The 24,232-nt window shown below is 42.2% G+C and overlaps 1 protein-coding gene across 1 annotated transcript in view; it reads right to left on the bottom strand.

The window, feature by feature from the left end:
- The window catches only part of FMN2 (formin 2), a 280,120-nt gene that overhangs the window by 208,647 nt on the left and 47,241 nt on the right, over nucleotides 1-24,232 (bottom strand). The window contains exon 4 of the mRNA XM_072141131.1: nucleotides 1,164-1,222. Within this exon, the coding sequence (XP_071997232.1) occupies nucleotides 1,164-1,222 (59 nt within the window). The remainder of the gene's footprint in view (nucleotides 1-1,163; nucleotides 1,223-24,232) is intronic.

The following is a 24,232-nucleotide window of genomic DNA, read 5'->3' on the forward strand; positions in this document are numbered from 1 at the left end:
AAGTGAGTGGTTTCTATTACTAGAGAACCAGTGGACTTTCCCGTGGATCCAATGGAAGACCCAGCGTAATGTGTTCCAAGAATAATTTAATTTTTAAAATATATACATAAAAGACTTAAAAAGAACAAGACGCGTTTCGGACCCGGACCGGATCCTTCATCAGTTGTGTTACATAGCTCAAATGTGTGTGACAAATATAACAATGTTTTGGCACCCCAGGGTAGGGAATCCTGTGCAGGATAATCAATAGAGGACTGATTACATCGATTAAAAAGACATTTTTTTTACATAAAACACATGACAATAAATAAGGTATTTTCAAATACTACAATTATGACAATAATATAGTGTAAAAAAGGGAAATATATATGTTAAAAGAATCTAACTGGATTACCATTACCATAATTTTCCGTTCTAATCGTCGGTATGGAGTGGGAAGACTACTAAAATGGACGTTGTGTGTCATCTGAAAACTACATCTACGGATGCCTATGTGGATCAAACTAATGTGACGCAAAAGGGGAGTCCCTCACAGCTGGTATGAAGACGCTTAGCGGTATTCTGGCTCTGCTATTTACAGTATGTTTACTGCAATATATCGGTTGCGAGACATAATAGTATTTTTTGATCAGGTAATACTGTTTAAAGTATGTTTACTGTAGAAATACAGTAATAAGATTTTTTGACCAGATGATTGTAATGAAATGGAATAATAGATATGTTTGTTATACTAAAAAGGTTTTGGTAACTTCGTTTAACCCTGTTGGCTTTAACATTCAAAAGATTTCTTTTCGTTTCAATATTTCAAATCTATTCGACATTTCCGCACTGACATTATCTATTGGAATGTGTCCTGTGGCTTTTGTTTCAAAATATAAAATTATTAATATCTTTACATCACTTTTATACCAGAAAAGACACAATTACACCATATAGTCCAACAATTAGAAGCAGAACTACCTATAAACCAACATATTTCAAATCACTTTCTTCAGAAATTAGTATTGTCTAACAAAAATTCCAAAATTCTTTATTTTGAAGACGCTTTTTAACAAAATAATTTGTCTCAAACTGTTTACAAGAAAATAATTAACTGTTAATGAATAAAAATGAACAATGAGGACTGATTTTATAAATTGATAACATTTTTGATTTGAACTTACCACAATCTCCTCTGTGTTATGTTTCATTGTTTGTCTCTGTAATTCAAATTCTGACTTTTCTGAAATAAAATGAAGAATATTAATATATTTTTTCAATTATTTTTCAACATTATATTTCTACATACTGTAATGCAGGGACTCCCGCCTACTACACTAGGTTCAGTCTTGCCGTTTCAAGTCCGTACTATCTGACAAATATCAATAGGACCTGATGCCAGGAGAAGAGCTTGGTGTCGGAACAGGGAAGTATTACCCCTCAGTTGTCTATTTATCTGTCTCTGTGTCTATTTATCTATCTTCAATCTATCTAGATAAAAATAGCAGCACTCCAGTTCAGGTATCAGATAAAATAACGTAACATTTCAGCCGAGTAGCCTTTTTCATGCTCGTAACGTCGCAGCTGCTTATTGCACCTGATGCCTGGACTGGACTGCTGCTATTTTTTCTACATATATGTCTGGAGAACTTTGGTTGCTCTGCCTTAAGGTAGTGTGCACCCATATGTTTTTTAACCCTATGTGCTGCTGCTTAAAGATTTCTTTTTGTATTGATCAATCTCCTATCTATTATCTGACTGTCTATCTATTTCCTATAATTTACCTCCTATTTATTTCCTATAATTTAACCTATAAAGTGGCCATGAATAAAACTTTTACACACTAAAGAGGCTTCATTCTGTGGGAGGGTCTCAACAAGTAGGCATGGCCATGTGGTGTGGGTGGAGCTACCAAACTCCACACTAGCTGTTGATGGAGGTTCTTAATCCCTTAGTGACCCGGCCTGAAAAGGCTCCAGTGACAGGCAATTTTTAGCGAATATTCGTAAGCAGCGGTTTAATCCCTTAACCACCTGGCCCTTTTTAGTTTTTTTATTTCCATTTTTCTATCACCACCTTCAAAATTCTATAACTTTTTTATTTTTGCACATACAGAGCTCTGTGATAGCTTATTTTCTGCATAACAAATTGCACTTCATAGTGACAGTATTTAATATTCCATGCTGTGTACTGGGAAGCGAGAGAAAAATTCCAAATGCAATGAGAATGGTGAAAAAACGCATTTGCAATGTTTTCTTGTGGGCTTGGATTTTACGGCTTTCACTGTGTGCCCCAAATTACATATCTAATTTATTATTTGAGACGGTACGATTACAGGGATACCAAATTTGTATAGGTTTTATAATGTTTTCATACAGTTACGAAAAGCCTGTACAAAATTTTCTGGCGCCAAAAACTTTTTCATACTTTGGTGTATGGAGCTGTGCGTGGTGTCATTTTTTGTGACTTGTGATGGCGTTTTCATTGCTATCATTTTTAGGACTGTATGACCTTTTGATAATTTTTTATTGATTTTTTTATATTTTTCAAAATGGCAAAAAAGTGCCATTTTCGACTTTATATTTATATTTTGATAGATCGGCCATTTTCAGACACGGCAATACCTAATGTGTTTATGATTTGTACTGTTTATTAATATTTATATCAGTTCTAGGGAAAGAGGGGTGAATTGAATTTTTAGGGTTTTTTTTAATTATAATTTTTTTTTAAACTTTTTTTTTATTTTTATTTTTACTTTTACTATTTTTTAGACTACCTAGGGTATTTTAATACTAGGTTGTCTGTTTGATCCTACCATATACTGCCATACTACAGTATGGCAGTATATGGGGATTTTCCCCCTCATTCATTATAATGTGCTGATAGCACATTGTAATCAATGGGTCAAAACAATACAGCCTTGGGACCCGAGGTTGTCATGGCGACGGATTGCTGCTCCCCGATGACATCACGGGGAGTGACAATCCGCGGCAAGAAGGCGGCGCATGAGTGCCGCCCGTCGGGGAAACACATGCAATCGGTGCTAGCACCGATTGCAGGTTGTATCGGTAAGCCTTTACTGCAATATGCAGCAAAGACTTACCGGCTATGGAGAGGGCTCGGCCCGTGAGCCCTCTCCATGCACCGGGACCCGGCGCGCGCCGTATTTGTATGCCGCACATCAGGAAGGGGTTAAGTGCCATTATTTTATTTTTGTGTGTGCCACTTTAACATTTTTTGCAGTGTTTTTTTTCAGGACACATAGAGCTAGTTAAAACGTAATAAAAGTTGAAAAAATGTTTTCATTTATATTCTTATTTGGGGTTAAAAGTGGAAAAAAGTCTTTTTTTATAATTTATAGTACTTTTTTCAAATTTGTTAATTAACTCATTGCATTATTAATGAATTCCCTATTTTGTTTCTGTCATTTTGATTTTGTATAGTCTCGGGCGCTGTTTTTTGTAGTGAAGCCGGGCATTTTTGTTATTATATGGGGAAATGTAATTGTATTTTTTATGAATATTTATTTTCTTTTTTTGTTTGTATGTGTGTTTTTACTTAATATAGGGGGTAGAGAATGGCAAGGAAGGATAGGGAGAGAGCGCTAATAGTGTGACACCTTTATTGGAAATGATCACAGGGTATAGGAGAGAAATGTGCTCACCGTGTATGGTTGTGCTGAGAGTAGGCACAACACTACGTTCAGGTATTGCAGGTGCTGCCTTCAGATAGAGATCTCCTATGTGTCGATCGCCAAAAACGACACAGGAGGTATGGGCGGTATTTGAAGAGGGTAGTCTAATCGAATGGCGCACTCTGGGATATTGGTAAAAGGTATTTTATTGACAATTGATTTTATAAGGTCTTTCAGTCATAAGGTGACTGAAAGACCTTATAAAATCAATTGTCAATAAAATACCTTTTACCAATACCCCAGAGTGCGCCATTCGATTAGACTACCCTCTTTTTACTTAATATGTCACCCATGAGGTCATGAAAGACAGCTGGGGGACATTTTCCCTTTTTTTCTAATTTTACTTTATTCTTTTTGTTCTATAAGTTTTCCCCTGTAACTGAGGCATCAGAAAACCAACACCTGTTACTGGCAGTGCTGATCAGAGCTGTACTGGGTCTAAGTAGACCCAGCTCTGGTTAACCCCTTTAGACCCGGCAGTCACGCGACCACCAAGTCTATAGACCTAGCGGCAGAACAATGTTGTGAGGAGCAGAGAAAGGAAAAGCGGTAACGAACCGTATCTCCCTTCTCCCTAAATCTTTGATACCCGGAGAGGTATGAGCCCTCTGCAATATCCATTGCAGAGCGTGAAGAGGTTAATACTGCCTAATATATACAAAAACCCCAATACAACACATTTTCTGATAAGCAGGAATGTAACTACTATAATACTTTCCCCAGGTAAAATAATATATTATAATATTGCTTCCTATGTACAAGCATATAACTACTATAATACTGCCCCTGCGTACGAGTATACTACTACTTCGTACAGAATACTGCCCCCTATGTACAAGAATATTGTACATACTGCTGTGCTATGTACAACAATATAACTACTATAATACTGCCTCCTAGAGGTGAGGTTGTGTCTAGTGTGTGCTTGTATAAGAAACCGTGATGTTACGGACCCCTAAAGGGTAGGCAAGGTCCCTCCCAGAATGCAGGGGTTCCGAGAGGTGCAGGGAGTGATTTAAAGTTGTCCACACAACTTCCAGATATGGCTCAACAATAAATCACAGCCCTGTACAGTAGGAGCTGCCAGCTGTTCTCCTTTAATATTAATATTATTATTTAATAAGTCCGGTCCGTAACGGGAATAGGTTGAGGAACCCACCCGGTAGCATGTATTTATGCGAGACTCAGAAGTGGGGATTCATGATCGAGATAAAAGAGAAACACAGGTTAAATTTTATATTTAATTGCCTTAAGGGCACACTAGACAAAACAATAAGATATACACTCACCGGCCACTTTATTAGGTACACCTGTCCAACTGCTCGTTAACACTTAATTTCTAATCAGCCAATCACATGGCGGCAACTCAGTGCATTTAGGCATGTAGACATGGTCAAGACAATCTCCTGCAGTTCAAAACGAGCATCAGTATGGGGAAGAAAGGTGATTTGAGTGCCTTTGAACGTGGCATGGTTGTTGGTGCCAGAAGGGCTGGTCTGAGTATTTCAGAAACTGCTGATCTACTGGGATTTTCACGCACAACCATCTCTAGGGTTTACAGAGAATGGTCCGAAAAAGAAAAAACAGTCAGTGAGCAGCAGTTCTGTGGGTGGAAATGCCTTGTTGATGCCAGAGGTCAGAGGAGAATGGGCAGACTGGTTCGAGCTAATAGAAAGGCAACAGTGACTCAAATCACAACCCGTTACAACCAAGGTAGGCAGAAGAGCATCTCTGAACGCACAGTACGTCGAACTTTGAGGCAGATGGGCTACAGCAGCAGAAGACCACACCGGGTGCCACTCCTTTCAGCTAAGAACAGGAAACTGAGGCTACAATTTGCACAAGCTCATCGAAATTGGACAGTAGAAGATTGGAAAAATGTTTCCTGGTCTGATGACTCTCGATTTCTGCTGCGACATTCGGATGGTAGGGTCAGAATTTGTCGTCAACAACATGAAAGCATGGATCCATCCTGCCTTGTATCAACGGTTCAGGCTGGTGGTGGTGGTGTCATGGTGTGGGGAATATTTTCTTGGCACTCTTTGGGCCCCTTAGTACCAATTGAGCATCGTTGCAACGCCACAGCCTAACTGAGTATTGTTGCTGACCATGTCCATCCCTTTATGACCACAATGTACCCAACATCTGATGGCTACTTTCAGCAGGATAATGCGCCATGTCATACAGCTGGAATCATCTCAGACTGGTTTCTTGAACATGAAAATGAGTCACAGTCACCAGATCTCAATCCAATAGAGCATCTTTGGGATGTGGTGGAACGGGAGATTCGCATCATGGAGGAATGCTTCCATCACCTTGTTGAATCTATGCCACGAAAAATTGAGGCAGTTCTAAAGGCAAAAGGGGGTCCAACCCATTACTAGCATGGCGTACCTAATAAAGTGGCCAGTGAGTGTATATAGTTACACAGAGTACCAAATACAAGATAGCACTACAAGTTACAGCAGTTCAGCAAGTTAGTTACCTTTGTGTGTGGTGGGCCTATTGGAACCGGATAGTCCACACCTTAAGATCCTCTGTGCTCTTGATGTTACAATGGTTCCCAGACAAGGCACATTCAGAGGTGCCTGAATATATCAGGTGGGGTCACACCCCAACAGGAGGGTCAAGGGTCCCTCCTACCTGGTACTACAACCAGAGCCCTGAAGAAGCGATAGCTTCTCAAGGGAAAGTCGTAGGGTCATGGTTCTGGTATCATTGTATCCAGGTGAATCCCTGGATTGCATTGATACCAAACCTGATCCATGTTCTTCTGGGGATATGGACCATAACTCCATAACTGTCCCTATTCAACCTGGTGATTTGAGAGTTTTAATGGCTCTTTGTTTGAGACTTGGGGGGGGGATGCATGGAGACAATCTGACTGCAAAAGTCTTTGAAGCACGGTCACATGCTTAATTTGTAAACAATCTAGCTCAATTAGGCCAATTAAGCTGAAGCTGGGGACGAGGTGAGGGATATGGGTGGCTGGATGAACAAGACTGCATGTTCATCACCGTGCTCCTGGACTCTCTTAATGTCTGGAACTTGCCTAGGATGGGGCAGCTCCCCATGCAAGGCCCAGACGCCAATCTAGCAAACCAGCCTGCTGAATAAAGGGAAGAAAATCCTAAATCTATTCAGAATGAAACCAGTGTTAGCAGTAACCTAAAGAAAATCTGTGTGGGAAAAGATGCAGCAACAAGTAAGAATCTGGTGAAACAGCCTGCCAGTGTGAGTGTTGGAAAGTCCAAAAGCAAGTACCATAAGAATGAGCAACACCCTCCTTACCATGCCTCAGGTGGACAATCCAGTTTCACCCTGGGCAAAAAGAGGAGAACATCTCTGGAGAGGCAGACGATACAGGAGAACCTGAAGCAGTGAGTGGTGTTTCCATCTGAACGCACAAGGTCTGGGGGAATGCAGGCTGTGAAGGAGGTGAAGTGCAGCCAAGAGGAAAGACCCAAAGGTGCTAAGAATGTGATCTCTGCAAGACATCCGGGACCCAGTCGCCCATCAGGAGATTGTGACCCAAGAAACCTGACCTGTGAAAAATCACAGAGTTCCGTGCAAGGGAAGAGCGGTGGTAGTGCTTCTAGAGAAATCATTACAGTGAGCAAGCCAGAAAAACACCCCAACGGTAAACTGCAGCCCCAGAGCCATCACCTGAGCTCCTGCTGGCTGATAAGATCCCAGGACTGGTGAGAAAGATGGAGATTGAAAAAACAAAAGCTGTACCTGCAAAAACAGATTGATTGCACGTATATGCTAAAGGCAAAAAACCCAGGGAAGCAGGCCCCGCTGAACAACAAACTGTAAGATACTACAAGTCCCAGCAGTCCCTAATGATCTAAAACAAATTCCAGCAGTAAGTATATGTGGTGTCTGCTCCACTACGCTGATAACAGCAGTGAAGTGGAGCAGACACCATAAGTCCCAGGACACAGCTCACTGCAGGAGGACTCTGAACTTATACCTGAAGGTAACTCTGTATCTACACCCCAAGGTATATCTGAGCAGGACTGTGAGGTACAGGATAAATTCGAGCAGGACATTCAGGGCTGTGATCAGCAGTCCTGGGTTAATGTTGATAATGTTGCTGATATGCCTGGTATCGCTGATGTCTCTGTTGTTGCTATTTCTGATGTTTCTATGTGTGATAATGTCATACCCAGATACAATCTATGGTAGCTGGTGACACAGAGAGCTCCAATGTTGTGGAGGGTGAGGGACAATCGACAGCTGAGGATTTCCCCCCTCTAGTCACACCACAAGCAGCAGAGCCCCATGGTCCGGTTGGTCAGCAGGGCCCTAGTACAGATGGTCCACAACCCACACATCCCACTCAGCAGGACAGGGGTCAGTCATCAGGGAATGTGTGTTCAGGGAAGTCGCGGTTCCCCATTTTACTGCTCTAACGCCAGTTACACCGGCCAAGCATTCAAGAGGAGAAATGTTGTCAGGTTTAGACATAGTGGGGGCATGTGGTGAGGGACATGTTGTGCACTGGTTTCCAGCCAGCTGACATCCTGGTGGTAATTAATCTTCCAGATAGACAGGGGCATGATATCAGCTTTAAGTTCAAGTCTAATCTGGAATGGTTCTGGGCTCAATATTCCCGGTACAGAGATATTAAGGGGTGGAGCAAGTTCAGCTTTATTCCCACTCCAAGCCAGATACTGCAATTGTGACCATGATGTTCTGAAATGAGTCTGTCCCCACTCAGGAGATCATCAAATGGCTCAAGAATTGTTGTATCCTCATGTCAGACCTGACCAAGACCAGGGATGAGGATGGAATCTGGACCAGGGGTGGAGGGTCCTGGTAAGATTATGCCAACACCAGAACATCACCCATCACCTCATCAACTCCTTCTTTATTAGCAGAGAGACCAGTGTATGCTTTTATGCTGGTCAGCCCAGGCTATGTTTTAAGTGTGGGGACCTCGGCCATGTGAATGCCAATTGTGAGTGCCAATTGCCAGACCATAAGGTGTAACCTGTGTAGTCAGATCAGTCACCTCCATAGGAACTGCCCTGAAACCTGGCACAACATCTGTAGGGTCCTCCCTGATGAAGAACTGATGGAAGAGGCAAATATCCCAGATGAGGTTGAGGCGTTATTGTCATGGTCAGTTCAAACTGTGCCAGAGACCCCTGACATTAGTGGTACTGCCCCGGACCACCCAGAGACAGGTAACACTGAGAGGGACATGGAAGTAATGAAGCAGCCAGTGCCCATCCCTTCCCCTGCCCTAGCACCTGCCACCGGAGAAAATTGTGTTGTTAAAAAGAGAAAGAAGGATAAGAGCATCCGCAAACCCAAGAGTGCATGGACCACTGTCCAAAAACCCTCTAAAATGAGAGTGGAGAGTCAGGCGGACATTACATTGACAGCAAGCAGGAACAGTGAACTATCCGAGACAGAAAGAGAGAGCGGAAACGTATGATGGAGGAATATGATGACGATCAAGGGGGGGATGCTCCCACAATAAGGAGACCCCTTCATGCCGAGTCTGTATGGGATATGGAAACTTGTAGACAGGAAGACAACTATGACTCAGACTTATGATGATGGGGATAGTGTTTCTACTGCTCCTGATGGCAGAAATCTATCTTACTGTGGTCACCAGCAATGTGAACAGTATTAGAGCCAGAAGGACCAGAGATGTTGTATATGAAGTATATTTGAAGTATCTTAAGGCCCATGTATATTTCTTGCAGGAGACACGATTGAGAACCTTATGTCTCATACGAGAGGCAGAGAAAATTGCAGTCTGGTCCATCCTTTTGGTCGCTGGCTGTGGAGCCTTATGCCGGAGTCTCTATCTTGTTTAACACCCATGATGTCATAGTCCATAGACTCACTGAGGCATTAATGGGACGGTGCCTGCAGCTAGAGATCACCATCAGAGGTAGAAGACTCCGGTCACAATGACCGAAAGGATTCAACTTTTTAATTATGTGAAGCCTTATCTGTTCACATCAATTCCTGTCATCATGGATGGGGACTTCAATGCCTCCACTACTATCAGGGACAAGGACAGTAGGCCCCTTACCAGGGACTGTAAGGTCCTCAATAATATTATTCAGCAGGCTGAACCTTGTGAGGTGAAGATGTTATCTGCAGCCATCAGAAGCTACTCAGAGGCCTCCGGGTCTTTGGTCAACCTTGAGAATAGTTATGCTTTCTGGACATTGGTTACTGAACCTCACTTTAAACTGCCATAGTTTGCAAAGGATTCCACTCATATTAAAATTCTTGCAGTTAAATTTGGGAGGGAAGATAATTCCACACTAAATTGGGAATATAAATTGGAAGCCGGAAATGTAAAGGTTCAGCGATGAACGACCTGGTGGCTGACCTATAGAGAAACGGTTACTCTGATGAAGACTTACCTGGTCCCTGTCTTCTGGTACATCTCTGTTGTCTTTCCTCTGCCAGAATCTTTCTGCGCTAGGCTCTTTAGCCTGTTCTTCCAACCGTTATAGGGTAACAGGTTGAACCCAGTAAAAAGAGGGATCACCTACCTGCAGGGGAGAGAGGGTGGACTGGATATGTTAAATCCAACGGTTTTCTTTGACTATGTGTTTCTGAAAGTAAATTTTAGTTGCCTGGACTCAAATAATAATCCCCTGTGGGTAAGTAGTGTCATGGATTGGATGTTGCCTTTTGCAGAATTTTGGATGCTAGGCGGCAGTCTCAAGAGGGGTCGATTGACTCCTAGCTACCTCCCCCAGTACCTGCAGTATAGATGAAGGAAATGGGGGATAGAAAAGTATTTTATTGAGAGCAAGACCAGGAAAGATCTATACTCCAGCGTCTGTAGGACTTTCTATTGCTTACATCTGGCACTTCCACACTGTCCATCCCCCACCCTAAATGACAGTCTGAGTCTGAGGTTTCTGAATGGTTGGAGGCTGCACCCTAAGTTTTGTCACATCGCCTGGCTTTCACTACAAGGGAAACTGTTTGTCTGGGGGAATCTAAAGTTCCTGAGTGTGATAGATCACATGTGTCTCCTCAGGTGTCAGACAGTGGAGACAATGGTCCATTTTATATCAGAGTGCTAAGGTGGACGGAATATCTTGCGTGACGTATCCTCCAAGATAAGAATATCATCACTGCAGTCCCTTAAATACCCAGAGATCCTTTATGGCGTGACACCTAAAATAAGTAACATCAACCAGGAGACCATGTATGTGATAATCCACGTCATCAAGTATTATCACTGGCACATGAGTGTCCATACATCGTGAGGCCTTCCAGCATAATAAGGCCATAAGCCTCATAATGTCAGAGTTGAGGTGGATCCAGTCATTAAAGGTCAAGAAAAAGGGGGAAAATATAAGACTTTGGAGGAACATCCATCTAGAATGAAATTTGTCTAATTTTACTATGTGAATGCATTTGTTTGGTTATGTTTTTCTTTGTTTCCCTTTCAGCCAAAATGGTTTCTTAAGTTACATTTAATATAATCTTTTTTTTAATGTATGATTAATACTGAATGATCTATGGGTTTTTTTGATGAAAAAGCATTTCTGTATTTATGTTTGTTTTACACTAATAAAAATTGCCCCCTATGTACAAGAATGTAACTACTATAATACTGCCCCCTATGTACAAGAATATAACTACTATAACACTGCCCCCTATGTACAAGAATATAACTACTATAATACTGCTCCCTATTTACAAGAATATAACTACTATAATACTACCCCCTATGTACAAGAATATAACTACTTTAATATAGACCCCTATGTAAAAGAATTTAACTACTTTAATATTGACCCCTCCTTTTTCTGCATTTTTAGTACAATAAAACTTTATCAGTGTTCAAAACAACAACAACTATACAAGAGAGCTACCTGAGTGTTACATGCATGGCTCAAACATAGTTTGGGTAAGAAGCTAGGAAAATGGTTGGACTATTATTTGCAACCTTTGACCAGAATTACACGTTCATTAGGGATATGAAACATCTGTTATAAATATTGGAGGAATTAACCAAGAAAGAGTCATATAGTTGGATGATGAGCACTGTACCTGTCCATTCCCCAACTGTGGTCTTACCCAGTGCAACTTTTCTAAGTGCAAATATGTACGTGCACAGAATTATTGTTGAATGTAACATTATAAAATATGGGCTTGCATTCGATCATCATCATCTTTAACATCATCATTTTCACCTGGTCTCGCCATCACTCATTTCTCTCATCCACAGGTATGTCTGTTTAATTTGGCACCAAAATTCCCAGCATCTGTTGTGTTTCTATGCACTGTTATTTATTTCATTTGTTCTGGGTGTTCATATCTGACCATGATCTTACCCTTAACTTTTCTATGTGCAACTAGTTAAGTGCACAGATTTGTCCAGAATTGAACCAGAAGGGAACAAAGGGACATTATGTGTAAAAATATGCCTAACTCTTGTCTTTAAAAATGTTATCCAAAAAGCACAATAACCTCTTTCCTCCATTGCCTTCCCACTTCAAATCTTGTGTGCTTGTGGTGGCACTTAGAAAAGTTGCACTGTCAAGATAGCGCCACTGTAGGTGGCTGCACCTACACTCTGCGGCACCAAGTTGGCCTCTCACCCTATCACTCCCCATTAAGCGGATCATCAGTGGATCAACACAACTGGTTACAACAGAGCGCCGGAAACGCATCCTGGCAGCCAAAAGCAGCAGTAGGAGCACCTGAAATGTAAGTGATCACAACCAGAGCCTTACTGCAAGTCAGGAGGAATGCTGCGCCAAGTAGCAGCTACAACCTGCTTAAGCATTGGTACTTGGAGTTAAGGACAGTGTCTCATTTGCCAAACCAACACCAGCACACCACTAGTTCACCACAACATTGTTAGCACCGCTCTGGCACTCCTCGTGTAGTATACCCTACACATTTCTGTCTAGTTTGTGTATATATGTTATTGTAACTGGTAAATTTTTGTACCGTAATTGCTTTCCCATATGTAATGTAATGTGTTCATGTAACCTGTACTGTGCTCTATTGCAATGTCATGTTACAATGTTTATATGCAACATGTAAGAATGTGCCTCTCGAAGTATTTATGTATTTGTATCGTTAAACCTGTCTCTAACTCCCCTCTATATCTATGATGTGGGAGTCTCACAAAGCAGTCTTTTGAGGTCATTGCAAAGGACAGGGGGCTACATTAAAAAATAATAGGTTCCACCTGGAAAAAGAATTGAGGAAGGAGATAGGCAAGCAGGAGACATAACTGCTGTCTAAACCCACCAGGAGTCATCTTCGGCAATTAATTGAGACAAGGGAGCAGCTTCGGTAAATTCAAACCCAAATAGTCTTCACCCGGCAGAGATATTATGATCTAGGGAATAAGCCCCACGCCCTTTTAGCAAAGCAATTAAGGGGAAAAAAAGGACGACCAAACTCTGCATGTTATATCTAGGGGGTGCCTACTCCACGATCCGGGAGCAATAGCAATCTACTCTAAATTGTACTCCTTACTTGCCACCCTACCTCTAGGTAGAACTAAACAGGGAATAAACATAGGGATCAGGAAGCTTTCTCTAAGGCTAGTGAGCGCAAAGATCCGGCGGGGAATCATCATAAGGAAAACCTTGAAGTGGCCAGCGCTAATCAGCGGTGCGCTGGCCCTTTAAATCTTCGAGTGCCGGGGAAGCGCATGCAGCCCAGCCGGGACAGGAGTAGGATAATGGAGAGGTAAGTGAGGGTCGGGGTGTGCCTGAGATCCGTGACATGGAGCGCGGTGACACCAGTGACAACTGCCTTTGCAAGCATCCATTCTACACCTTATATGGGCCAAGAGGAGACACAGGATCTCATAGCCACGTGACAGGGTATCGGCAACGGAAGGCGACTGGGTATCGGCAACGGAAGTAACAGTCCAGCCAGTTTGAGACAAGAGGCTTTGTTACAGGCACAGGTGGAGTAGGATCCCACAAAATCCCAGACGTCTTTGACCAGATCTGGCCACCAATAGTGGCGAGAGATGAGGGCCACTGAACAATGCACCTCTGGGTGCCCAGCAAGTGTGAGAAGAACAATAACCAGTGGGCTTGCCCGGAGATACAATAGGTTCTTGTGGTCATTGTACACACAAACAGGATGGAGATCTCTCTCCAATAGATAACACCACTTTTCCAGAGCAAGTTTGATGGCTAACAGTTTTCTGTCACCAATAGAGCAATTTCTCTCTTCGGAAGAAAAAGTCCTGGTAAAGAAATAGCAGGAGAGAGTTCGGCCCTTAGGCCCTTTCTGGGTGAGCACTTCTCCAGCTCCCACGGAGGTAAAAGGGTTTCTCAGAGTCTGGCCTAGTGCAAACAGGAGCAGAGGCAAGTGAGGACTTCAACCTAGAGAAGGCTTCTTCAGCCGCAGTGGGCCAGGCATGGCGGTAAGTGTCACGATGGAAGACACCAGAGTTGAAAAATGTGGAATAAACTGCCGATAATAGTTCGCAAAAACCAGGAACCTCTGTATGGCTCGTAGTCCTTCTGGGCATGGCCACTGAAGAACTGCAGACAGTTTAGCAGGATCCACCCAGAGACCTCTGTCGGAGATCATGTAGTCAAGGAATGGTAGGCTGCGTTGGTGAAACTGACATTTTTCAAGCTTGGTGTAGAGATGATTAGCCCGTAGCCGGCCAAGAACTTGACGTACGTGTGATTGATAGGTCTCGAGGTCTGGTGAACACACCAAGATGTCGTCCAGGGAGATCACGAGACACATATACAGAAGGTCCCTGAAAATGTCATTCACAAACTCCTGAAAAACAGCATTACAGAGTCCGAATGGCATCACTAAGTATTCAAAATGTCCATCACGGGTGTCTTCGATTCGTCTCCCTTGCGGATCCGGACGAGGTTGTAGGACCCACGAAGGTCCAGCTTGGAGTACACTTTGGAACAACACAGAAAGGAATGATGGAAACAGCTGGTCTTTAATAAAAACCTGGAAGTGGCCAGCTGCCATTGCAAGCTTCCATTCTACACTTTATATGGGCCAAGAGGAGACATAGGATCTCTAGGGCCGTCTTGATCTCCCATAAATCCAGGGGGTAAATTGGTAGCAGATATAACTAGGTATTATTGGGCGACTCACTTACGGCGTATATCGGCCTGGTCCACCCTGTTGGCATTCTCTAAATGGATGGATAAACTGTGGCTGGCCCCTTTTCACCCTAACTCTTTTCATCTGGCTCCCATTGCATAGGCCTCTATTAGACCCTATTTATTTCATGGTAAAACTTTGGAGAGCCTGTTTGACTAGATTTCCTCTGGTGTCGCAGTGTTCCCCTATGCTGCCTTCTTACACACTCCCTCTATGCAGCATGCAGGAACTGGACAGAATATCAAGCCCTGGCATGAGAAGGGATTATTCAGGTTTGCAGATATCGCAGACTATCAAGATAGGAAGATCCTGCCTTTTGACAATACACGACGCACAAAGAAAACCAGTACAAAGCTACAGTGATATCATACTTCGTCTTTACTTCATAAATTGTTTCCTGACACACCAGACTTATGCTCGTGTTTTGGTTCAACAGGGGGCACCCTCCAGCATATTTTCTGGACATGCCCATATATACAGCCTTTCTTGTAAGAGGTGAGGGCTCTCCTCCAAGCAGTCATAACGGTAGACATTCCAGTTTCCCCCTTATTCTAACTGCTGAATTCCTGCTGTTTCCCCTCAGCTTATGGCCAAGATAGGTATTAGAATGAGCCTACACATTCTCACGGCTGCAAGGTGTTTGATCTCGCAATTTTGGAAACGGCAAGCCCCTCCTTCCCGATTGGACCTTTTCTCCAGGGTAAGGGAGACTCACACTATGGAATCCCCACTTCTTTGTACAGCCGCATCTCAATGTTCATTAAAACTTGTGAGTTGTGGAAATGCTTCTGGGCGGAGGAGCTGGGACGAGAGGGAGAGTGAACACATTTATTCCTTATGTTTCTTTCCCTGCGTTATTTGTAGTTGTTGTAGGTATGTGTGGCTTCCCCTGGTTTGTATCTCTGTCTTTTCGTACTCCCCCCGGTTTATTTTGGGTGCATGATGAATATATGGCATTTTATACATCTGGACTGAGGCCTACGGAAACTGGCTATCTTGCAGAAAATGTATCCACCACACGTATAAATGTCACATGTAATCGATATTTTATATTTTCTGAAAAATATGCTAGATAAATGTTGTAATATCATTGGTATATTCTAATGCTAAGGTTGGGTTTGATGCCTTTCACTATGTCACTGGAAAACACCAATGTTGAAGTCATGCCAGACAATCTTTGTTTTATTATTGAAAAACTTCAATGCATAATCTGTGTTTGACAATCCTTGTTATGTTATTGGAAACATTTTAATAAAAATACAATTATACAAAAAAAACTGTCTCTAACTGAGTAACAATTGCCAGAACACTATGTACAAAATAATTTCCCCCCAAGAGATCAATAAAGTTGTATTGTATTGTATAATATTGTATTGTATTGTATCAGTTAGGTCTCTTTGCTATATGTGCTAAATTTAGACTTATGGTTACTTAGAGTGTAACCGTCATTTCAAAAAACTTTTGATATGTTGTAGGGCATGTAATTTTAAGTCCTTTAGCAAAAGGATTAGTTACCCGAATCTTGCACCTTCCTTTTGTATTCTGCAGACTTCCCCTAGATGTCAGTTATCTCTCATATGGCTGTTGCTAGGGACATTCCTTCTTCAGAAAGGAGCAGAGACTACGGAGCAGGAGACACATCCACATTTCTTTCCCTGCTCTCAGCTGATTACCCCATAGCTCAGTGCTGCAGCAGTCATGTGCAGGGAGAAGCCCAAACTAATGTTATAACCACACATCTACACTTATCTCTCCCTCAGTGTCAGGACTTGAACCACCAGACTCCGCTGTCCCAGGCTGCAGCTCTACCAACTGAGCTATGCAACACTCTGGACAGCTCCAGTGCTGATCCTTGGCCTAGTTTCTGACTTTCCAGTTCCTAGTTTCTGTTTCACTGGCCTTGCTCCACCCCTTCCTAGATTGGACTTCCTTTTTAAACCCAGCATTGCCTATACATCCTTGCAAGATTATTGTGCTTCCAGCCTGTAGTCTAGCTTGTCTCCTTCTCTCCTGCGATTGACTCCTCTATTGTGCAACGACCACCGGCTTCCTCCTGACTACAAAAACTGCCTGCTCCCTCAATACTGACGCTGATCTTCTGTGCTACGACCTCTGGCTTCTTCCTGACTACAATAACTGCCTGCTCCTCTGTACTGCTCAGCCTCTCCTGCATTCTGACCCCTGGCTTTACTGACTACGAGTCCTGCTTGCAATAACTCAAGTTAGTTACAAAACCAGACCCAGATCATTACACTCAGCTTTCCCTACACTTGTGTATAAACAAATAATCTACACAGACAGAAACTGCAGCCCCCCTCCCCCATCACCTCACACAAGGAAGTGGCAGGAGAGACTCTCCAAGTCTGCAAGCTGTGCCCTCATGTGCTGCGCCCTCATGTGCTGCACCCTCATGTGCTGCAGACTTGGAGCTTGGTGCTGTAGGTAGGTACATAGATACATATGAGATAGATAGATAGATAGATAGATAGATAGATAGATAGATAGATAGATGTATAGATAATAGATGATAGATAGATATGATATAGATAGGATATACATAGAAAGATTATAGATAGATGATAAATATGAGTAGATAAATAGATATGAGATACAGTAGTTAAATATGAGAGATAGATAGATAGATAGGTAGCTCTGGTGTCATTGGTCAGCACCATGTGCTTGTGATGAGGTGACAGGAGGAAGGTCCCGCCCCTCCATCTTGCTGATTGTAGTTTTTTTGAGAGCTGGTTACACTTTAAAGAAAAGACTTTCAAACCTATCTTTTGAAGGTCACAAGATTCCTGAGAGCTAGTTTTTTAGATGGGTGGTTCAAAAGAACAGAGGACAAATTTGCAGTTGTGCCCCTTTGAAAAGATACTGCTGGCAACTCCATTCTAGCAGCAGATTCAGGTAAACCCCAGCATATCATCAACAATCTCCCATATGGTGAAATGGTCCATCTTAAATGAAACAGTACTAAAAAATAATCTTTCATACAGGAGGCAGTTTCTTAGAAGGATAGACTTGCAGACAGAAATTATTCTTCTGATCAATTCACTAAATACAATACATAAAAAGTGATTTGCTGCAAAGACAAAAACGCACCAAATCCCGCACTCCAGGTAGAAAAAAATGGGTAAAAACGAGGACAGTTAAATCTGCATTAAAAAGGCAAGTGATCACAACCTACAAAAAAAAATCAAACAAAAAACACATAAGGAAAGCCAGGTGATGCCTTTCAGCCTAAATATTAGCATCCTTATTCATACCTGAAGGACACGAGGACGCCAGCTGCCACATATGCAAGTAAAACCCTAGGTGGGCATGGTTTTCACCCAGTGACATCTAGTAGAGAGGAGGAGTAAACTATAACATCATGTGACATGAGCACATGCTAACGATCATGTGAGAAAAAACAAAAAAGACCACGATGCAATGACAGGGAAATAAAAGGTAAAAGTCAGTAAAAATACATGAAATCCTGTCTATAGTTTAGCCCCTTTGGAAATCTGGTTCCTAAAGTTGGAATCCAAAAAGGATCCCTAGTTAAGAGAGCCTTGTTCAAACGCAGTAACATTCATGTGGTGGGTGAATCCTGAATGTACTTCGATCAACAAACATTTCAGGAGTATTTACGGTGCTTCCAGTCAGGGAGGCCAAATTATTGTAGTCTGCAGTGGGTGCATTCAATAAGGTAGACCACACATGTATTTTTTAAATTAATATGTATTCTAATTTTATACCTAGTGTTTGTTACTCTAGAAGAAAAAATAGTGGTCTTGTTAACAGAAAAACAAAGATGGTCACCTCCACCTTGGCCGCCGGCCAGTTGGGTGGCAACACAGGAGGCAGCGCTGACTGGTCTTCCAGGTGCTTTCCAAGCCTTACCTCTGGATTTCCTGTCTGTGACAGTGGTGTTTCCTGGGGTCTATTCCACAGTCTCTGACAAGTCTGTTCATCTGTGGTTTCTAACGGATCTGTGATGACATCACTGAGAATTTTTCAGGTGACCTGAGCAACTAATCCTGGTTCTTTTCCAAACTCTTCTCCCCTGCTGAAAAGAATTACTATATAGGAGATAGAGAGCTCTTGGCTATCAAGCTAGCCTTGGAGGAGTGGTGTTATCTTCTGGGGGGTGCTCAGTATCTGGTGATAGTCCACACAGACCATAAAATTCTTACTTATTTATAAATGGCTCAACGGCTAAATCCATGAGAAGCCAATTGGGCACTCTTTTTCTCTCGTTTTTATTTTGAGCTTAATTTTTCCCTGCTGAAAGAGAATATCAAGGTTGATGCTCTTTCTCTATCTTTTCACTCCTCTGATCAGCAAGAAGAACCTCACTACATAGTGAATCCTGCCCTGCCCGATTATGGTAGCTCCTATTCTTCTCAAGCATATTCCAACGGGAAAAACTTTTGTGCCCTCAATGGGGGCATAATTCTAAACCGGCTGGCCATCCAGGAATCCGTAAGACTTTGTCACTTATTACATGCTGCTACTGGTGGCCCACACTCCCTTGTGTGGAGAGTTATGTATCGGCCTGCACCACTTGTGCCCAGAATAAAGCTTCTAGGACCAAACTAGCTGGACTCTTGTTGCCTCTGCCGATTGTGGATGTTCCCAGGTAACACATTGCCATGGACTTTATTACAGCCCTTCCAGTATCCGCTGGTTGTACAGTCATCCGGGAAGTCGTAGGTTTCCCGAAATGGCCCACTTTGTGCTATTGTGAGGACTTCCTTCAGCATATACCACATACATGGACTGCCTCTTCACATAGTCTCACATCGAGGTGTCCAGTTCACTTCCAAATTCTGGGGAGCTCTTTGTTGGTTGTTGGAGATTAAACTGGACTTCTCTTTCTGCATACAATGAGCAGGTTGAACGGTTGAATCAAATATAAGAGAAATACCTTCGGCATTTTGTCTTTGCCCAACATAACAACTGGGTACAATTACTACCATTGGCAAAGTTCTCCTACAATATTCACATAAGTGAATGTTCAGGATCTTCCCTGTTTTTTTTTGTTTATGGGTTACATTCTCTTACTCCTCTTCCCATTGCTGCTTCCTCAGAGGTTCCTGCTGCTGACTCTTCTTTTAGAAACTTCTTGGAGATATGCGGCCATGGGGCCAGACTAAGAACTGTCTTACTAAAACTGTGGCTCAAATAAAGGTTTATGCGAACAAGAGAAGAAGAAAACCTCCTCAGCTGTTTCCTGAGATAAGGTTTGGCTTTCCTTAACAAACATTCGCTTGAAAATCCCTAGTTTCAAATTTGCTCCTAGGTTCTTAGGACCTTTCCTAATCTTGAAGAGAATTAATGAGGTTTCTTATAAGCTAAGTTTACCTCCCACTCCCATCTCCCAAGATTTCTAACTCCTTCCATGTATCATTGCTGAAACCTGTTGTTTGTAATCACTCCTCTTCTGTCCCTTCTGTCAAAGACACCTTGGACATCAAAAAACGTGGTAAGAAGAGCTATTGTCTGGTGGATTGAAAGTGGTTTGTTCCTGAGGAGAGGCTTTGGGAACCGGAGGAAAACATTAATGCTCCTAATCTTCTTAAAAGGTACACATCTTGCCTCAGACTTAAGAAGAGAGGGGGCGAAGGAGGGGTACTGCACTATGGTTCCTATGTTCTACTCCTCGGTGCCAACCTCTGACCTTAAAGGGGTATTCCCATAAGGGCATTTACATTTAATTAAATTCATTTGCCATATGTTAATATTTCTTCAATTGGATGTTATTAAAAAAAAATGTTCCTGTGTGAAGATAATTTCTCATAAATGTAGCCATGTTGTCCCTTAGAAACGAGATATCTTCCTCGGATACGACCACCTCAGACTCTGGCAGCAGTGGCCAGACATGCGCTATAGAGTCCTGCCGGACCACCAGGATTCAGCAATCATTACCACAGGACTGCTGTGGGTCATGCAGTAACTCCTGGACATTTCATATACAAAAACAATTGGTTTCTTTGTGCAATCCTTCCAGCAGAGGTGGCCGTATCCGAGGAAGCTATCTCGTTTCTAAGGGACCATATAACTACATTTATGAGAAATTATCTTCACACAGGAACAATTTTTTTAATAAGTTCTAATTGAAGAAATGTTTACATATGGCAGATTAATGAAACTGAATGCGAGTGCCCAGACGAGAATACGCCTTTAATGATCATGGCAAAGTATAGGAAGATATTTCTTCACAATTGTACCCACCTCTCTGAATTGAGCACTGTATTGGGTGCTAAACACAGGTTTAGAAATTAAATTGTTGGTAAAAGACAGCAAATATTGTTCCCGTGACGTAGTATTAGCAATATTTCTAGCGAGTTTACATAGTCCTGAATAGTAACAACTCCTACTAAATCTCTGTTCCAATATTTTAGATTCATCCATATAATGAGCCTCAGTAGAACATGATGTTTTGGCTCTGATGGGCAGAATTTTAATAATGTGAGGTGGGCAACAACTTTTAGCATGAAGATAGGTGTTCCCCGACATGTGTTTGCAATTTGGTATACGCCCTATTGGAGACAACATTGCCATATAGTTCAATATTCAAAAACATAATGGAATGAGGATCATTCAAAGAAGTAAACTTTAAATAAAGAATATTTTTATTGAGGTACTGCAGAAAATCGCTTGGCCAAAGCCCCAGATTAGGAAACATCCAAAATATAGATGTAGAAAAAGCGTTGTTATCAGAAAAAATTATGTAGCCACGCTAATAATCTTTCAGTGACTGCATGCTAGAGACGATGGGGCTTATTTACTAAGGTTCGCGCTGCTCACTTTTCGTCAGACTTTGCACCATTTTCGGGATTTGCACAGATTTGTCTGTGCTGTTATTGTGTCGCATGTGATCGGGGGGTGTGCCGCCAGATGATCCAACTTATTGGGACTAAGCACGGAATTTAACTTTCAAATTGTGTCGCAAGACCAAGCATTTAGGAGGAATGTTTTCTTTTGAGTTTTAGGTAAATCATAAAAGGAAGGACATAAGGGATGTTCAGGAATAAGATACTTGGCAGCAGAGCCATCAAAAATAACCGGAATTAGACCTTCATCCACTAGATATTGAAGACCCACTTTGAATTGTTCTGCGGGCTCTGGTGAAACCCGGCTGCCACTTCGACTCAGCTCCCAGGTGTCGGCTTACGTCATCGTCCGCAGTGGTCCAGTGGGTCCACTACCCCTGGTGCCTGACAGCCTTTAATACAGGTACTCAAGTAGACTGAGCCTGCCTTTTGAGAGACCAAGTATAAAATAACTCCCTAGCTAAAAATAGAATTATAATCACTACTACTATTTAGAGTAGGCAATATAGACTAGTTACTCGGATTATTAGAAATAACTTTTTACAACATTTTACAACAGGACCCCGTAATGTTGGAGGTCCTTTCTGAAGGAGTAAAATTTGCGGCCAGAAGAGCACCCACAAATTTGGTTGACTATATCTCCAGGTCTATTTTTAGAAAATGAAGAACATAGAAATGAGAATATGTTTAATTTGAAGACCATTGTTTCTTAAGAATGTGGGCATACAAGGCATTTCATGTAAACACAGTAATATAAGCACCAATTTAATTTCCAGTATTATAGGTAACACTTTTCCCATAAAATCCTATATCAATTGTACCACTTATTTTGTAGTATATCTGGAAACGTGCATAGAATGTGGGAAACAATATGTATGTTGTACAGCAAGATTGCTGAAAAGTGCAAATCAGAAGGCATCTTTCTGATGCCACAAATGAGAAAGTTAGTAGACCCCCTAGAGGGGGTTACCATGTAAAAAAAATTAAAAAAAAATTGGCCTGGAGCCCTACTGGATTTTACTGGACCATGCAACCAGAAGGGTTAAATCAGAGACAAGACCTAATGCACTGTTACTGATATAAGTCCAGACATGTAGGGATTATTTGGATTTATGCATTTTCCTAGTATGTTGCTTTTTATGCTTGTGCAATGTATTTAACACTTAGGCTGCATTCACACTGCCGTATGGGGGACATATATATGGCCGACGTATATACTGCCTATATATATCTCCCATAGATGGCAATGGGCGCACATGTCCTATCTTTTCTTGGCATATGGTCCCGTGTGCCATGTTCCTCTGTGGAGAGGGGGGGGGGGGGGGGGGTGATGTGCGCTCACCCCCCTCCTCCTCTCCCCAGTGCCGACATGTGCCCACCGTGCTACAGTACGGCGGGCACATGTCAGTGTGAATTCAGCCTTAGGTAGGTTGATTCAGGTATCTCTCTTGTATAGCTGTTATTGTTTTAACACTGATAAAGTTTTATAGCGCAAAAAAAAATGCAGGAAAAGGAGGGGTTTTCTGCTATATGCCCATTATCACATATGTATTAGATATGGTGTCAATTACTATATTGTCAGACACTGACAAAGACACAAGTCAAAACGCTTTGGTCGTTAAGAGTTCTTTTATTATGCTGGTACTGCCTAAGCTTTAATGGAATTCTAATAAAGAATAAAAAGTTCTTATCCTGTATGGTAATTGGGCTGGAGTTCGATGACTACTACTGCTATCGTCTTTGGTTCCTGGATTTATTTCGAACACAAAGAGTATGCTTTATCGGTGAGCTGTAGCCTTTGTCTAGACTCTATTATAATACTGCCTCCTATGTATAGGAATATAACTATTATATTACTGCCTCCTATATACAAGTATATAACAAGTATAATACTCCCCCATATATACAAGAATATAACTAGCATAATACTGCCCATATATACAAGAATATAACTAGCATAATACTGCCCCATATATACAAGAATATAACTAGCATAATACTGCCCCCTGTACATAGCCAGTCCCCTGTCCAGCACAAAAAAAAAAAATAAACTCTGTACTCACCTCTCTGTCACCCCCTGCAGGTCCTCTTCTTGATCCAGTCCCACCGGCAGTGACAGGTCTGCCGCTTGCCGTTGTCACAGTGTGTGCACAGTGTGTGCTGCTAGCGCTCATGGACTTGTCACTGCCGGCGGAAGAATAGGACCTACGGGGGGCAACGGAAAGGTGACTACAGAGTTTTATTTATTTTTATATACCTGAGTATAAACCGAGTGCATATGAAGATGTAGACTGGCCCCACACCAGTCAGTCTACCAGGATTTTCCCCGATGGATTACATGGCCAGTCTGCCCCTCCTGGTTAGAAACTGCAAAGTACTATTATTGTGTAGGGAGCCCTCGTACTGAATGTGACAGTACAGAAAACGTTTTATTTTGGGGCCCCACTTTTTCTAAAACTGGTCCTGCAAACAAATGTATGGTACTCAGATTGGTGTAGCCTCTGTAAGCGTTGGGGATAAGGTTACTCCAATCCCCAGGTAGCCGTCCACGCTGCCTGTTTATGCAGTGGCACGACTTGCATAGACACAGTGGCTCCTGAATACTCAGGGGTATAGGGTA

This window comes from Engystomops pustulosus, chromosome 3 (assembly GCF_040894005.1).
Source record: "Engystomops pustulosus chromosome 3, aEngPut4.maternal, whole genome shotgun sequence".
Classification (NCBI taxonomy): Eukaryota; Metazoa; Chordata; class Amphibia; order Anura; family Leptodactylidae; genus Engystomops; species Engystomops pustulosus.